The 16,580-nt window shown below is 43.1% G+C and overlaps 1 protein-coding gene across 6 annotated transcripts in view; it reads left to right on the top strand.

Annotated features, from left to right (window-relative positions):
* The window catches only part of cadps2 (Ca++-dependent secretion activator 2), a 289,863-nt gene that overhangs the window by 270,184 nt on the left and 3,099 nt on the right, over positions 1 to 16,580 (top strand). For 4 of the 6 annotated variants that reach the window (XM_065956845.1, XM_065956849.1, XM_065956844.1 and 1 more), the window contains 4 exons: positions 2,732 to 2,806; positions 3,541 to 3,624; positions 3,768 to 3,800; positions 10,705 to 10,812. In XM_065956845.1, the coding sequence (XP_065812917.1) occupies positions 2,732 to 2,806; positions 3,541 to 3,624; positions 3,768 to 3,800; positions 10,705 to 10,812 (300 nt within the window). The remainder of the gene's footprint in view (positions 1 to 2,731; positions 2,807 to 3,540; positions 3,625 to 3,767; positions 3,801 to 10,704; positions 10,813 to 16,580) is intronic. The other 2 variants (XM_065956847.1, XM_065956846.1) reach the window with 1 other exon arrangement.

Raw genomic sequence — 16,580 nt, 5'->3', positions numbered from 1 at the left:
CCCAAGACAGAAAATGAAAGAGGTGAGAAAATAACAGACAGGACGAAAACTGTGCGCAAATATTGCAAGAACACAGAGAACTACACAAATAGCACAACCAACATGATGCAGCATTTAATCCACACCACGATGAGAAGCTCCAATCACCTCCCCTTGTTGAGAGAAAAACAAACATTAAAAGGCCAAACCACACTGACACGTGGGTTTGCCACCCCTAAAGGAATCGTTATCAGTCATCATTTGTCTACAGTCTCATTTTGTAAAATAAATCGTGAGAGAAACGTATCTGGAGTTGAGTGAATCGTTATATCCCTAGTTGTTTTACCTCGCATAACCAACGTTTAGCTGTTGTACCTTCACGTTGATCTCTTAGGCTCCGTGTCCACCTAGCATATTTGATGGCTGTGCGCTCTGGAGTGTTTGTGCGCACATCCATCCTGTCTCTATGACAACAGTCTGTTGACAACAACCGCTGTATGACCGACACTGCTCCATTACTTTTTACTGTATTTTTTTATATGCACGGAGCGAGGAGGATGTTGGTACAAGACACGATCAGTAGGAGACAAAACTACAGGGAGTATCATACATCTGGAAAAGAGCGATGGTGATGTAAACAATGTCTTTCTGGAAAGTGGAAAGATTTTAATCTTGAACGCTTCAAGTGGCCGCACAAAACAGTTGGAGTATTTGGAAAAATTACGCTGTGCATTTTTTCTCCAGGCGGCCGCTTTCTGCTGTGAAAGCTCTCTACTCATTGATAAAAGATGCTGGTGCTGAGAAAAACGCTAGGTGGAGACGGGGCCTTAGTTCGCTCGTGTTTCTTTGTGACATAAACTCTTAGTTTGGATCCTCAACTATATTTCTGTGACACCACTAACACTAACAACTCATTAGAAGCATCACCTCCAGTTCACTGGAACGTTAACAAACCGCTAATGCCTTAAACCTGAACTGATCTTTAAGCGTCATATATTGAAGAAAAGTTTTGAGTGTTAAAGCATTGACACAGCCACACTGCTGAGCCATGTCAACACATTGAGAAAGCCTCAATTTGAAAATAATACAAAGTTTATCTCCACTGTGGTGTTTAAATTCACCAGAGTTTTTGAAGAAAGCCTAAGCAGACACTCTTGACTTTCCGTGTATGTGGTTCAGCTGAAGCACTGTCGTGTTCACTTGGCAGTAGGAGCTGTGAATGAGGCCTCCTTACCTCTGACCCCTGACCAGCAGCATAAAGGGTCTTAAGAAATGCCAGTCTGAACCTTCCGTGTGGTCACTTTTCTGCCAACTAGTCTTCAAGTGCGTCCATCGGCAGCAAAAGACTCAGCGATGTCTGAAGGCTCAGCCGCAGATTCCTCTGCCTTAAACTTCTCCTTTGAATCAACCAGAAACTCCTCTACCTGCCTGTTAATCTGAAATCACCAAAGAGGCTCATCAGTCTGCTGTCGCTTTGTTCCACAGGTCATGTAAATTGTGTCGGGGGGTGGGTGAGGGATCCTCTTAAAAAAATGCAGGCAAGCTGCCGTTGCCGCTGCTGAAGTAGCAGCGGCAACGGCAGCTCAACCAGCGGATAAATGTTTTTAAAAGCAATTATTGTCCTTTTTAGTTTCTGCCGTGCACATGGCAAAGACCAAACAATTCCTTCTCCTTTTTCTGCTTTTTATGGCCGCCTTTTGTCGGACGTAAAATGGGCCAAAGCAGCAATGTTAATTGAGGTAAGAAGAGGGAAAGGAGAAAAGCTCTCAAGATTTGCCAGAAAGACTCCTGCGTGCTGAAAGAGAACTGCCATTTTGCGGACTTGTGGAGGGGAGGAAAAAAAAAACACATAATTAGGGCTGGCGGCGGTGACCTCCCTGGACCCAGAATTTGTCAGCGATCCGTGCGCTTTGTTGATTGAAATTTTTAATTTGGGTGTTCTTTAGACGGCCAGTGAAAGGGCATTGTCGCCAAGAGATGAACTCCCCTGCTGCTGCTGCCATTCATTGCTCAGCCCCGGCCTTTTTTCCCCCCCTGTCTCCCCTCAATGGAAAAGGTGCCATGAATATGCTTTTGGGGGGGGGTCCAAACGAGACATGAAATGGCGGATTAATTGAATCTTGTGTGAGCTTTTGGTCCTCGCAGCTGGACCGGTGCTTTAGAGGAATACAAGGCTGCTCTAATTGTCGGGGGAGCCGCACAAAAAGTATCCTTCAGATTCCATCGCTTTTCCAGCGCGGACGGGAATGTCAGTCAGCCGCATAATGGTCCTTTTAGCTGCTTAACTCAGCGGCGATACACGGATGGGAAGGTTTTTCACGCCTCGCCGTGTCAGGAGGGTGTGTGTGTGTGTGTGTGTGTGTGTGTGTGTGTGTGTGTGTGTGTGTGTGTGTGTGTGTGTGTGTGTGTGTGTGTGTGTGTGTGTGTGTGTGTGTGTGTGTGTGTGTGTGTGTGTGTGTGTGTGTGTGTGTGTGTGTGTGTGTGTGTGTGTGTGTGTGTGTGTGTGTCTGTGTCTGTGTCTGTGTCTGTGTCTGTGTGTCTGTGTGTCTGTGTGTGCAGACTTGATGTTCACACCAAGTGTTGTCGGCTTCTCTTTCGGTCTTTTGCAGCACAAACAAAGCTGCTGTTCTGTATCGTGGTGAAGTCATTTTTTGGGGGTCTTTGTGTTGCTTCAGTTTTCTGAAATAATTTACAGCTTTTTTTGTCACTTCTCCTTCTCTCTCTCATGCCCCACCCCTTCCTCTATTTGCAGCAACAGTACCACTCCAAAATCGATGTTCTGATTGACGACGCGTTAAAAGAAATGATTTCGTCGCTCGTCACGAGGGTAAATCTTTTTTTATCATCCTATAAAATCCTCTCGGGATGTCTTTTGTTGGCCTTTTATTTTATTCATCTCCTCCCAGATGTTTTCATTTTCCTTTATTCACATCAGTATGGATTGTTTTATCTGCAATTTAATGTGTCCCTTTATGGCCGGGAGGTAAAGCTGCAGCTGCAAGATCTGATGATATAAACTCTTTAGATTTCTTGATTTATTTTACGAGTTTAGGAGATATCTATATTTATTCTATATTTTATAGATTTCCATTGAGAGTTTAAACATTCACACATTTATATTTCAGCCTTTTCTTAATCTTTCCATTTTTCCATTTAAATGTATATTCATAATAAAGGTGGTTCGTCTGAACAGATAATGTTTATTGATTAACTTCTTTATTATTAGGGGTGTTCCTTTAATTGCATTATATTTGGTTTTTCAAACATCTTTTCATGTATTACAATAGTTATATTTTAAAAACTCTGCTCGAGCTCGTGACTGTAATGGGATCATTCATTTAATTCACCGTAAAGATGCACATTATGAATAAAATAAAAAAAGATGCAGCGAGATATTCAGCCTCCACGTCGTCTTCTTTAGTATTTTAAAGAAATGTCTGCTGGAGAAAGAAAGCACAGATTTGTTTGAGAGATTTCCTGAAACATTTTTTTTTTTTAAGTCTGAAGGTATTATTGAAGGTGAAATAAAGGCGTCGTCTTCTCTCTCTCCTTTGGGATCAGTTTTCTGCCGTTTTGGACAGTGTCCTCTCCAAGCTCTCCCGATACGATGAAGGCACATTCTTCTCTTCCATCCTCTCTTTCACGGTGAGTACAAACCTTCTTTTTCTTTTTGTGTCCCTGAGACAGAGAGCGTCAAGCTGCTTCTTTCACCGCTCACTGAGGCGACCAGATCTCCCCAGCTGAGCTTCAGTGTCATTCTTCTTCTTCTTCTCTTCTTCTCCTGAAAGGTGAAAGCAGCTGCCAAATATGTGGAGGTCCCTGTGAGTCTGTCGATCTGCCTGTTTCTGTCACTCAGCCTGTCTGTCACAGTCTGTTTCCATATTTGTGTCTCCATCGGTGTGCACGCTCTCGAGGCGTTGGATGGAGAATAAAGTAGCCTGGAAATGCAAAGCAGCCACTCTTTGCATTCAGTCATGTGCTTGTTTTTGTTTTTGAAAGTTTGTCATCATGGCTTCTAAGCATGTGTGAAAGATAAAGAGTTGTTTTTTTTAAAATTCCTTCTGCAGCTCCAGAGCCAAAGATCACACAACAAGCGTAATTAATTGCACTCTTGTCCTTGGAGATGTGTTTTGCTGAAGTGTTGGTTTGTGGGCGGCGGCATTATGGTGTCGAGCGGTTAATGAACGGCCGCGTGGTGGCAAAGATCAGAGGCTGCGATGAGCCAGCGAGCGGGAGGGAGGAGGAGGAGACGAGCACGACGGGGAAGTTTAAAGTGTCGAGGTGATGAGGCGTTAACGTTTGGCGGCGTTCAAGGTGTGAAGGAGAGAGAGGTTTCATCTGCAGAATCTCATCTCACAAAGACGAGTGACCCTACGTTTTCCAAAGTGATTAACAGCTCCCAATACCGAAGTATAATCCCTCTGAGGCTCGGAGGTTTTTACACGTTTTTTAAAATTTCCAAACGCTTTCATATGAATTCTGGCAGTTTTTTCAGGCGTCCCCCTCCCCTCCCCTCCCCTCCTCTCCTCTGGGATTAAAGATTTTTCAAATCAGTCTTTCCAAATGTCTCAGGCTTCAATCCAGAGAATGAAAACAGAACAGAGGAGATCTTTCTCCAAAATCACAAAAAAATAACAATTCTCCCGTCACCAAAATACATTTCATGTTTTTGACCGCTAAAATGTTTTCTAATTTAATATTCAGTCAAATTTATAAACTTACCGGCCTGTTTCCCTTTTCTCTCTTTTATAGGTCTGTTATTTCAAACTTACAGAAATCATATTTTATTTTATAATTGTCTCAGTCTCTCACGATCATCCTGTTGACCTGTATTACAATAAAATACTGTAAATATACATATATGTATTTATTCCCCATAGCCAGAATCTTCCAGTTCACTTACAGGGTCTTCATTTCTTACGGAGAGTTATCACACTCATTTCCGTACACTAAAAATGAATCAATAGAACAGCTAGTTAGCTTAACATAAAGGCAGTAACTGAGGGAAACAGCAAACCTTGATCGATCCAAATGTAAGAAAAGCTGCAGACTAATATGTCACATTGGAGTTGATTAATTAGTATGAAAAGAAAAGATGGCGCTAACAGAAAAATCTGCCTTTTGAGATTTGTTGGTTATTGTGCTGTTACTTTGCATGGACCAGTCATTTCCTTGAGTGTTCACTTGAGTCTCCAAATGCTTCACTATACATGTTAATCCAGGGGCCAGGAGACAGGCTGTGATGGCTGCGATGTAATCCCCGTGGGAAAAACTCTCGGTCAATGTGCGTCCATCAGAAGAGGACTCCAGCACTCCAGCCAGCTCAGATTGTAATTTAAAGCTCCGAGGCTCTCGAAGCAGACGTCCTTTAAATGTAAAGTTATATGCATGTATGATTTAGAAATGTAAGGGTACAGTTCATGAGTCCTCCGTAGTGTTGTAGTCAAGACCACACTAACCGAGACCAAGACATACCTGAGATCAGAGTGCTGCGAGACCAAGATGTTTAGGGATGGAGACCGAGACAAGATCAAGATCATGAATATCACGTTTACTTTCTAATCACGTGAAAGACTAGCCTGTCAATGGTGGTCTTGACTGGTCTTGATTTAAAATCTGGAGTCCGCCTAGACCGAGTTAAAATGCTTTAGATTCAGAAACGAGACCTTCAAATAGTGGTCTCGAGACCCAGACTGTTTTCGAGTACAACAACACTTTTCCTCGGTTCACATTCCTAAATTAAGATGAAGTACTTTTTGTCACACAAGTTCTTGTTTTTCCCGTTAATAAAAACACACCATGAACACATCATACACCGAGTCATTGAACAGCTGAGATAAAGAGCAGCAGAACAATCTCACTGGACCCTCCTTAATCCTCTGCCCCGCCACGGCCCCTCCCACCTATCCCATCATGCTCTCTGGTTACTGGCCCAGACTTCCTCCCTCAGGTGCTTCCTCCCCTGAAATTATAATGTAACCGCTACCTCAGCCTTTTGGTCCTTTGTGCATTGGGAACCTGACACGGGTAAGCCTCTTTTGCAGGTGGGACATTGTGCGGGGGGGGGGGGGGGGGGGGCGCTTACCGTTCGCACTTACCCCCCCAAGTGTTCATATTCGAGAGACTGGAAAATATTTAATCATGTATCTGTCACCTGTTACTTTATACTTTCAAGTTTAAAGAATGCATTTTTCAGGTTGAACGCTGTCTCTTGTAGAGGATTATTTCAAGCCTCTCAGTCGGTGTTTCCTTCTTTTGAAGCCCCAACAGATATTTAAAAAAAGTTGTTTTTATCACCTTCAATGTGCAACCCTTCATTTGTAAGATTTATTCGTAGAGCAATATTGTGGAAGACGTGTACATGACTGCTACTGCGAAAGGGTTGGAGTCGTTTGGTGTGTGTTTCTTACACTGACTCACACGTGTTGAGCAGGTCTGACGTTTTCCCGCTGAACAGCCAAGATACCAGTGAGTGACAGTCGCACATGCGTCGATCCAGCATATGCACGCAGGCAGAGCACGAACACAAACATTGGAAGCGCGATCATCAGCACTGGCTCTCCACCATCTTTAACACACACACGGCGCTCCTGCAGGGCCGGTCCTGACGTTTCTGAGGCCTGCATGGGAAAAAACATGGCATGCAGAGATTGAATGCAGGGTGGCAGGTTTGTGCAAAAGGAGGCAGTCTTTTCAGAAGTGTTTCTATGTGTCACCCTGGATGGCATGCACAAGTAAATAATTAGATTTTTAGTAAGAAGTGGGCTGAAATGAGGCTTTAAAGAGTTAACAAACGTTATCAGTGGATCCTCAGAGAATGAACAATAATTTTAAATCACAGAGGGACTTTGCTGTGACGAGCAGACGCACATATTTGCACACACACTACATGCACCTGGTCCACATGAAATTAATCCAGGGCAGGAAACGAGGCCGGTCGAGGGGTGTAATTACCTGGCATTTAAACGCCCTGCTGCCTCACTCATTGTCAGCAGGACTCACGTTCCCATGCCAAACCAACCTCACCCCCCCTCCTCCCTGTCTGTATCCGAACAGGAGTACGGCTTAATTTTACACTCTCAATTTATTTATTTTTTGTTGTCAAATTATCCCGGCGCACAGGGGATTACTGGTGTTTGGCTACAAGTGCAGAAACAGTGAAGGAGACAAAACAGGCAGAGAGGGCCGAGCGTGACAAGAGAGCTGAGCTGCTTCTGTGAGAGTGTGTGTGTGTTTTTTTTTTTTTTTTTCCTGTCGTGTTAAAGTCTTAATCTCGTCGGCTGGAACTGTGCCGGTGTCTCCGATCTGTCATGCTGCTTTGTCACCTCGTCACACAGACAGAAAAGAGAGGTAGATGGTTGAGACTGAGTCTTTAGGGGATGAAAAAGGGGGGAATTTGATGTCTCAAGTGATAGCCAGGGCAGTAGTTTGTTGCCTGTGACACACGCACACACACACACACACACACACACACACTTATCTCTCGCTCTCTGACCCTACATGAACTCGTACTGAAATATTTGAAAAGGTCGCTCCTTCCCAGTTTTTGTTTTCACTTTCAATCCTCACTTAATTTGTCTTCAATACAAAGCATGCAATTATCTTTGGATTGAATTTGCAGCTTTCTCATTGTCCACACGTCTGGTTTCAAGCGCTCCACCTTTGGATTTAAACACACACTTTCGGGGTGAACGCTAAGAGCCGGAAGGAAGGAAGTAACATACCCAATAAATAATAATAATAACATGTGGCACACTGAAGACTACTTTAATCTTATCATGGCATGCAGAGATGTTAATTACATATGGTCATATAACCAATCATCACAATATAATAACGAGTTATAGCTTCAAACGATAACTAGTCAACATGACATCATTCATATCATACACACAGTATACCAAAAAGTATATTTACAAACACTGAGCATATTCACAATAAATTACATACGTTTAATTAGATGCAGCATTGACTTAAAGAGCCATACTGTCATCAAGGAGTCTGACTCTGTTGCTTTGTCCGCCATCTTGGATGTGTTTACACTGTATTCCATCGCTTCCTGTTTTTGTCGTATATCGCCTCCTGAGAGAAAGAAGGTTTCATAGGCAAGACTGTCCTGAATGTTTGTTTAAAAAGTGCTTCTAAGACGTGACTTGAGCGGGACTCAGTGAAGGTGGATGAGGGTAGGGGTGATGTGCTGCTAGGGCTTAGTGCGGGTTAGAACCCTGCACATACTGGAGCATATCCAGGACTTTGCTTGGTACCCCGGACAGAACTGGATTAGAATAAACCAGATGAGATTCTGCAGCAAGGTCTGTGACACGTAAACAGAGTTTTGAAATGTATCTGCATTAATGTGGACGTGACCTGGAAGTGTCTGCTGGAGCAGATCAGAGGGATCATGACGAGCACCGAAACTCACCCGGTGAGACATACATGGTCATTTCTCGTCAACACTTCTGACCGTCATTCCACAGCGATCAGACTCTCACTTCTTCTCTGCTCACTCCAGAGGATTATGCTGGTTTCTGACAGGCCTGTCGATCCCCATCCTTGACCCCTCCTCTCTTTGGTTGAACGTACCAGATCCCCCTGCAGGCATGTGACCCCACTTTAACCCCTGGTATCTGTCCGGCAGTCCGTCTGAATTACAGCTGACTGATCTCAGTCTGTCACTCGCTGTTCAAGTCCTCTGAAACAGCTGCTGGGACGATTTTTGATTGGAAAATATATTTGACTTTCAGCCAGCAGAGACTTTCCTCCTTTCTTCAGCTTATTGTTACTTTGAGCGAGGAAAAGAAAAGAAAAGGAAAGGAAAGCAGGAAATTTCTACTTTGAAGAAGTTGCAACATAAGAGAGATGTTTTTTACTTCAACTTGAAAATGTATTTTTCAGAAAAATTCCTGCAAACACTTTTTCTATGAATCTAATAATTGTTGAATAAAGTTGTTATTTGAGCTCTTCTCTTGGTGTCAGTGTAGTCAGTCAAGGTTTTCAAGGATGGAGGGGTACAAGGACTGTCGCAGACATTTACTAATCACAGATTTTAAATTTAAAAAACACAAAAGACACAAAACGGTTTATTTTGTTTGCACGTATTTACAAAAGACAAGACTTAAAACAACCTTAACAAACTTTAATTTTTCAGGGTTCAGAACAGGAGGGTCTGTGATCCATCAGTCCGTTCTGCTTCGTCACAGCCACCTCTTTGTGTTTCAAATCACCAACCCGAGTTGGGCTCTTTGACTTAAACGACGTAGCCTCCTCCAACATTAGCATGTGACAGTTTGTGTTTCTGGTTTGTTGTTTTTCACAAAGAAAAGGTTACAATCCCAAATCCCTCTCTAACCTTCCTTTTGCCTTTAAGTGAAGCCAAAAGGTTTCCGGGTTTTCTGGAGGCTCTATTTCCTCATGTTCGCACGGGGGACCTGCCACGCCACGCTCAGCAGCGCTGCAGCAGCACAACAAACCCCCTGAGGGCCGACGCATGCCGGGCTCAGAGAAAACGGGTGTGAAAGATGTCAAAGCAATTACAATAAGCATTACAGCTGTAATCTCCCCTGACAACAGGGAGTGTGAATGAACAGAGATTTTATACCCCTCTGCTGCCTCTGGCCTCTCCACGCCGAGCAAACCGCCGCTTCCACAACAGTCCCAGTTTCCTCCAGTGTAACAGCTCAAACAGCTTCTTGTTCCCCCCAACACAAGAGGGGAGATTATTATTGTAACTCTTTTCACCCCCGAAGCAGCAGGTGATACTGAACATTTGTCCCCTGTGTTGTTGGAGTGTGAACCTGTTCTTCTTCATGAAAACACACCTGGAACACCACAGAGTCTTGAGGGGTAGATCATTTAATAAGGAATTGAAAATCAGAGCATTCATTTAAAGGAACAATTTGTAACTCTTTCAAGACTGAAACTTCAGTGTTTAGCCAGCTCTGCATCAGTCTTGAAGCCTTTCTGCGTTCTAACCTCTCTCCATTTTTCAAACGTTTCTGCTTGTGGAGCTTATTAGAAACATGCAGAGGCTTTTTAGGTCGGGTACAATCACTTCTATCTGAACCAGTTCTCTTGCCCGCTTCCATCGCAGCAACACCTGTTGGTTTGACCTGATAACTGCTCTCATATCTGGCAAACCGAGGGGCGTCCAAAACGGCCGTGTGGGGGTGCCTTTAAACCGCCTACCTTCTCTGGTCGGAACAAATATAGACCATTCAGGACCAGAATGGACACTTAAGATAGGTGGTTTTAAGGCACACTGAAGTTTCAGTGTCCATAAAATGGCAACTCTAGGAAGAGGGGGGCAGGGGGAGGCTGCCCTCTCCAATGTTAATCCTAAAGCAATTATCAGTCCATCTCATCCAGACATGGTTATTTATGGCTCAAAAAGACAAATTTGTGACGGACAAAATGCCAAATTCACAGCAGAAGCACACAAACCAATCAGTGACTACCTTCACTTCTTGAAACTGCGTCCTTGGTTTTACATCAGACAGACAAACAGAAGACTGAAGTTACAGAAATTAATTTAACAAAGACCTGATTGATTGATTGTTGCATGATGACATTGTTCCGCTGGAACCCGCGCTCCTTTTCTGTACATTTACATTTTCAACACCAGGCTCCTCAAAGTGCTTGCTGTGAATGTGAGACGTCATCATCCATGTTAGCCCTCTCTCTCTATGAGTCCTCTTTAGGCCTGTCTGTGTCTTCTCTCTCCTGCAGAAACCAGGGATGGATCTGGCCGACACCTACATCACCTTCGTACGACAGAACCAGGACATCCTCCGAGACCGTGTCCAGGATGAGCTCTGCATCGAGAAGGTTTTTGATGTAAGTGACCATTCTTCTGTGAAAATAAAAAATGTAAATATTAATGGAGGGAGCCTGAGTGACGTCAGTCATCTGTTACAACAGGGTGTTTTTTGTACCAGGCTGCAAACATGTTTATTTCTGCTGTAAAAACGGCTTTTTTTGGCTCGGGTGTGTATGTGACTTCCGAGGCCCTTGGAGCCAGCCTCTAGTGGACACTCGACGTACTGCAGGATTTTGCACTTTTGCGTTGGCTTAATTTTTTCAATACCGGAGGTTGCCACTTTGAAAAAAACCCATTACAACTTGTGACTTAAATTGTTGTTTTATCCATCTTTAAACGTAGTAGTGTTTGACATAACTCTGACTTTCACCAAGTTTCACAGAAACCGAGCGAGTTGTATTTCAGTGATGCTGCCTGTAAACATACAAACTTCAACAAAAACATGATGTCCTTGCCAATGGTAATAACAACCACATGGGGATTTAGAAACTGCAATAATCAAAAATCTCTGAAATACAATCCATACAAGATCTATACAAAAGAAGAATGCAGACATTTTTGAGTTGGAGAAAAAAATTAGCGAACAACGCAGACAAATTGCTCTCTTTTCTTGTTGACTTAACAACAACACAGAAACAAGATGAAACATTACACCTCAGCCGTGACCCCGCTCTGAATTATTGTGTTTTTGTGAAGGGAAATCAATGTGGAGATGGAAGCAGTCATGGCTGTGACGTTCGATCAGCCGGCTCTCCTGCAGCGGATCAAAAAACCTCTACAACTTTTTATTCTCTTTCGGATGCGTTCAGGGCCTCCTCAGACAAAATCACGCTGAGAAGGAAGATTACCTCGGACTAAACACTGCAGGAAACGATTCTACTTCTTATCAAACAGGAAACATGTCCAGCATTGGAATTCAGAATGAAGCTGATGTTAAAACAAACAAGACAACAAGAAGATTTCAGAGTGAAAGAATGATAGCTTTAAGAAGTGTGTGTTCAACCAAGTAAAACAGAGTAATGACACATTATACAACAAAGACTTGTGGATGCAGGGAGACACACACTTCCCTTTTTTCGTCTCATTTGGCACCAATCTAAACCTACCAACTGAAGAAATCCAACTTTACGCTTTTAGGTTTATTTACAAACTTGAAATGTGCAGATTTAGATAGTGAAATAATAAAAATGGTAATGAGACAGTGATGTTTTATTATATCTGTTCTCTTCACTGTGAAATCTTTTAGGAGAGAACACGCCGCTCGTAAGAATCCTTTCAAATGCAGCTCACAGTCAGGCGTTTGTACTGTTGCTGTGAGCTTTGATTCTCCATTTTCAGAGCAGCAGCGGGTCGCTTTGAGGCTGAAAACACTGACTGCTTCTGTTGACCCGTTAATCACTTAGGAAACGCTGAGAGCTGCCGGCTCGCTCAGCGGGAGCTGCAAACACCTCCCCACACCTCCACCTATACATCCATCTGTCCATCCCACGCCGTCTCCACGGTTATCTTCACACACCGCCTCCCCCTCCAGGATTCAGATTTAAAGGAATATTTTCGCCTCAGCTCGTCGCTGCAAGTCAATGCAGCGGACATGGCGGCTCAGACCTTCGCACACATTAGCAGAACGAAGCCGAGCGATGGATTTCTGCCACCTGCCGCCTCCACAGAGGGTTCAGCATGTTGTGGCTGAGGTAGATCCGTGTGTGTGTGTGTGTGTGTGTGTTTAACAGAGTGTGTGTGTGCGTGGGGGGGTTGAGGACAATGAGTCTAATGGAGCTCAGAAGCACCCAGTCATGCGCCGAGGAGGAGGTGGCGGGAGGCCTCAAAGTGTGTCCGCTTAGCCTTTCAACATGTATCACACACACAAACATTCGGTGTGTGTGTCACTAAAAGTAAATCTTGCAATCGTTCAATTTTTTGAGACACTTTTTCTTTAAGTGGAAGTCGTTTGAGAAGAATCCGAGAAAGAAGGAGGCTGTGAAAGCGACGCATCAGCACACGGCCGCTAACACGTTGTGGATTTTTTTCCCCTGCGTGTGCATGCTCACGTGTCCGTTTGTCTATTTGTCTACGAGTGCTCACCAGGGGACGTCTTTGTTTGGATGACGAGTGTAATAAACGCCCTCACACACACAAACACACACACACACACACACATATAGCTTCATCCACCTCACACGAGGAGCCACTTCATCCCCATGAAGCGGTTTACCAGGCTGACAACAAAAAGGGGGGAATGTGGATCTGTTAAAATCAAGATCGGGGAGATGGTTAGCCTAGCTGTTATGCTGTGCACCCCATGTTCAGAGAAGCTGTTGTCCTTGGCGCAGCGCCCGTGGTTTCGAATCCAGCCTTGGTCCTCCACTACAATTTCATCCCCCACTCTCTCCTCCCAACGTGTCCTGTCAGTCTTCAGCTCTCCAATCCACAAAACATATGCCTTCGGTCTTGTTGCAGTCCTGTTTTAGAAATCAACAACAGACCGACACACCAAGAAGCTCCCGTTTGATATCCATCTGTTTGATGAATTTCAGCTGTGTTGGGTCACGTGTTTGTCTATGTGTATTTCAGATTGCGACTCATAAAGTACACCTTCAAGTCTGATGTCGAGCATGGTGGCTCTTACTTTAATAAATCCTTAAAACGGGAGCTTCTTGGTGTGCACATCCTGCTTTGCTTTCCATACCTATTTCTTTCCATTGCTGCAACACCTGTTGGTTTGACCTGATAACTGGTCTCATATCTGGCAAACCGAGGGGCGTCCAAAACGGCCGTGTGGGGGGTGTCTTAAAACTGCCTACCTTATCTGGTCCAAACAAATCCAGAGCATTCAGGACCAGAATCTAAAGTTAAGAGGAGGACATACTGGCTGCTGCATTGTTGTCAGAGAAGCCAGTACTTCAACATAGCATGTTTCCTTAATGTCTGAACATATAGTAAGGTCACTTTATCACTTCAGTCACTACAGATCTTTCTCATTGGACCTTTAACATTTTTTTCTCTTAGGCATTTAGACCCGAAGTTATTGACTGAATAAGAGCCCAGCTTTAAGGAGTATGTCCATCCTTTTAGGTTTAGAGCTGTGCATTATTTTGTAGAAATAAAACAATCTTTTGCACACTCCCTTCATTAAAAAACTGGCCTGAAGGACAAATGTTGCTGTTGTTCATAATCCTTCGTGTTTAGTTGGTGTTGCTGTATGTGTGCATGTGTGAAATAGTATTTAAAGAGAAACTGCTTATGGAGAATAAGGGACTAAATTTCTACATTTTAGCACTTCAAATTACTTGGACTTTGATCAGAATCAAATTTTTTCTTGCAAAACCAAAATATGTCAGATGAGTAAACCGTGACAGCATCAGTGAAACACCCCCTCCATTCATCATGTAGATATTGTTTCTGACACGGCCAGTGCAGACACTCACCCCCAACATATTCTCTCCATCTGTTTTCACTCTCTTCTTCTAATCAGCTCAATTAAGGAGTGTCTTTGTACTCAAGGCAGTTAACGCCGCTCGCGAGGCGTCTGTCAGGCAACTGATTAGCCGCTCGGAGGAAAAACCTGAAACAAATGTTTCACTGATCTGCCGAGGAGATGGATGAGAGGTGGAAGAGAATAAAGGAAATCATGAGAAATAATCACACGAGCAGAAAATATTATTCAGTGATGTCATCGTCCTCGAGCATCTGTTAACTTGGAGCATTACGCAAGGAAAGAAAAAAGATGATTAGCATATTTAAATCCAGGCATAAAAATGTCGCTGTAGCGAGTCAGAGGGTGCAAACTTTATAAGAAACAGGTTTGAACTTCTGTTTATCTCTTTTTATACTGATAGTGAACCAAGAGTTCCGCTTTCAGCAGCCGCCGTCTTGGTTGTTACTTTTGTCACTCATCATAGGACCTAAACCAAACCTAACCAGACCTAAATCTGTCCAAATGGGAAGGGGTCAAGACTAGGGTTGCCACAATACCAGAGTTTTAAACCTTGGTACAATGTTAGTGTAAATCCATCCATATCAATTCCTGTTTGGAAACCATGGCAACAATATTGGAGGCCCTAGGCACCCAAACTTGGGAAAAATATGTTTTTTGATTCCGAAAAATTACTACTACTAAATACTCTGGCAACATTTTGGTACCCTGACGTTTCCAATGTATTTGTCCAATTCAGACATTGCTCTCTCTCTCTCTCTCTCTCTCTCTCTCTCTCTCTCTCTCTCTCTCTCTCTCTCTCTCTCTCTCTCTTTTGCTGCCGGTAGGTTTTGGTGAAACATGGCTGAAGATTGACGACTTTTTGATATTATCTATCCTTAAAAAGAACAGATTATTTCATTTTAAAACACAAGTATTGAAAAGTCTAGTAAAGGTTTGGTTGCACTGTTTGGACTGTTAGATTGCAAAGAAACATATAACGAGGTGTCGTCAGCAAACAGTCGTACTTAATACCATGTTTACTGAGGACTTGAGGGGAAACTTAAGGGGTCTAAAACTGAACCTTGAGGAATTCCTGGGGTAAAACGACCTCCATGGCAGTACACAGCCATTTCTTGCATTGCATTTCATTGATAAAAACCGACATGTTTCAAATCTATCAAGATTAAAAATTAACTTTATTGTCTCACAAAGTGAGAAATTTGTTTTGGGCTCTTCACCCGTGCTGAAGCCTTAAAAAAGACAACAATTGACATTATTCACGTTAAACATAAAATTATAAACATTATATCGTAAAGGTTAAGTGTATAAATAACACCACATTCTTAAAATACCAGTGCAATCAGTTGTCTTTGCAACTATTTAACAGTTTTAAAGAAACTGGGATAAATGCCTCTTTAAACCTGTTCAGTCTACAACGGGGAACCCTGAACCTCTTACCAGAGGGCAGCAGCTCGAACTCTGTATTTAGAACATGAAGAGTCACTGACGATCTTATTGGCTTGCTTTAAAGTAGTAGTAAAAACAGTCTGCAGGGATGTGTGGTGTTTACCTCTTATAATTTCCCATGCAGTCTGAATCAATCGGATCAGTTTGGTTTTTAACTGCACAGACAGGTGATACCAAACCTGATATGGCTTTCTAAGACTGCCTGATAAAAAATAAACACACATTTCTATCCAGGAAGAAAAGCATGAACCAAGTGGATTATTTAGGTTAGATTCTGTTCTCTTTGGGGCGCGCTGATGGCGCAATGGTTAGGGCGCGCATCCCATGTATTGAGACTCTCATCTCAAGCGGTAGGCCCGGGTTCGCTTCCACCCATGGCCCCTTTCCGCATGTCATTCCCCACTCTCTCTCCCTGGTTTCGAACTCTATCCACTGTCCTCCCTCTGCATTAAAGGCAGGAAAAGCCCAAAATAAATCTTTAAAAAAAAAAGATTTTGTTCTCTTTATAGAAAACTTTTATAAAAGATGCTGGTTTGTGGAGCTCTGTTGACTTTCCAGATCATAAGGAGAGAGCACAGAGAATAAAAATAAATGAATCTTGACTTCTTGTTTGTAACTCACCATGCATTGTCTTCCATTTAGATGTGGCTGAAAAACTGCCTCATTACTCCAGCATAATTACAAGTTCAATCCCACAATAGATGAAATCAAATATTTGCGTGACCCTCGAATGATCACGGATGTGTTTTAGCTTTTGTCAAGTGCATGAAATAACCTTTGGACTGTTTTTCTCTCGTAAATTGGCGGGTAATTACAGTTCTTGTCAGTGTGAAATTAAGTCTGCTGACGGCTGTTAGCGGATCTGAATATTACGGGTCATTACTGTGTCAGAGCAATTTCCCC

This window comes from Labrus bergylta, chromosome 7 (assembly GCF_963930695.1).
Source record: "Labrus bergylta chromosome 7, fLabBer1.1, whole genome shotgun sequence".
NCBI lineage: Eukaryota > Metazoa > Chordata > Actinopteri > Labriformes > Labridae > Labrus > Labrus bergylta.
The sequence above is the reverse complement of the archived record's forward strand: the minus strand, read 5'-3'. Positions and strand labels throughout refer to the sequence as shown.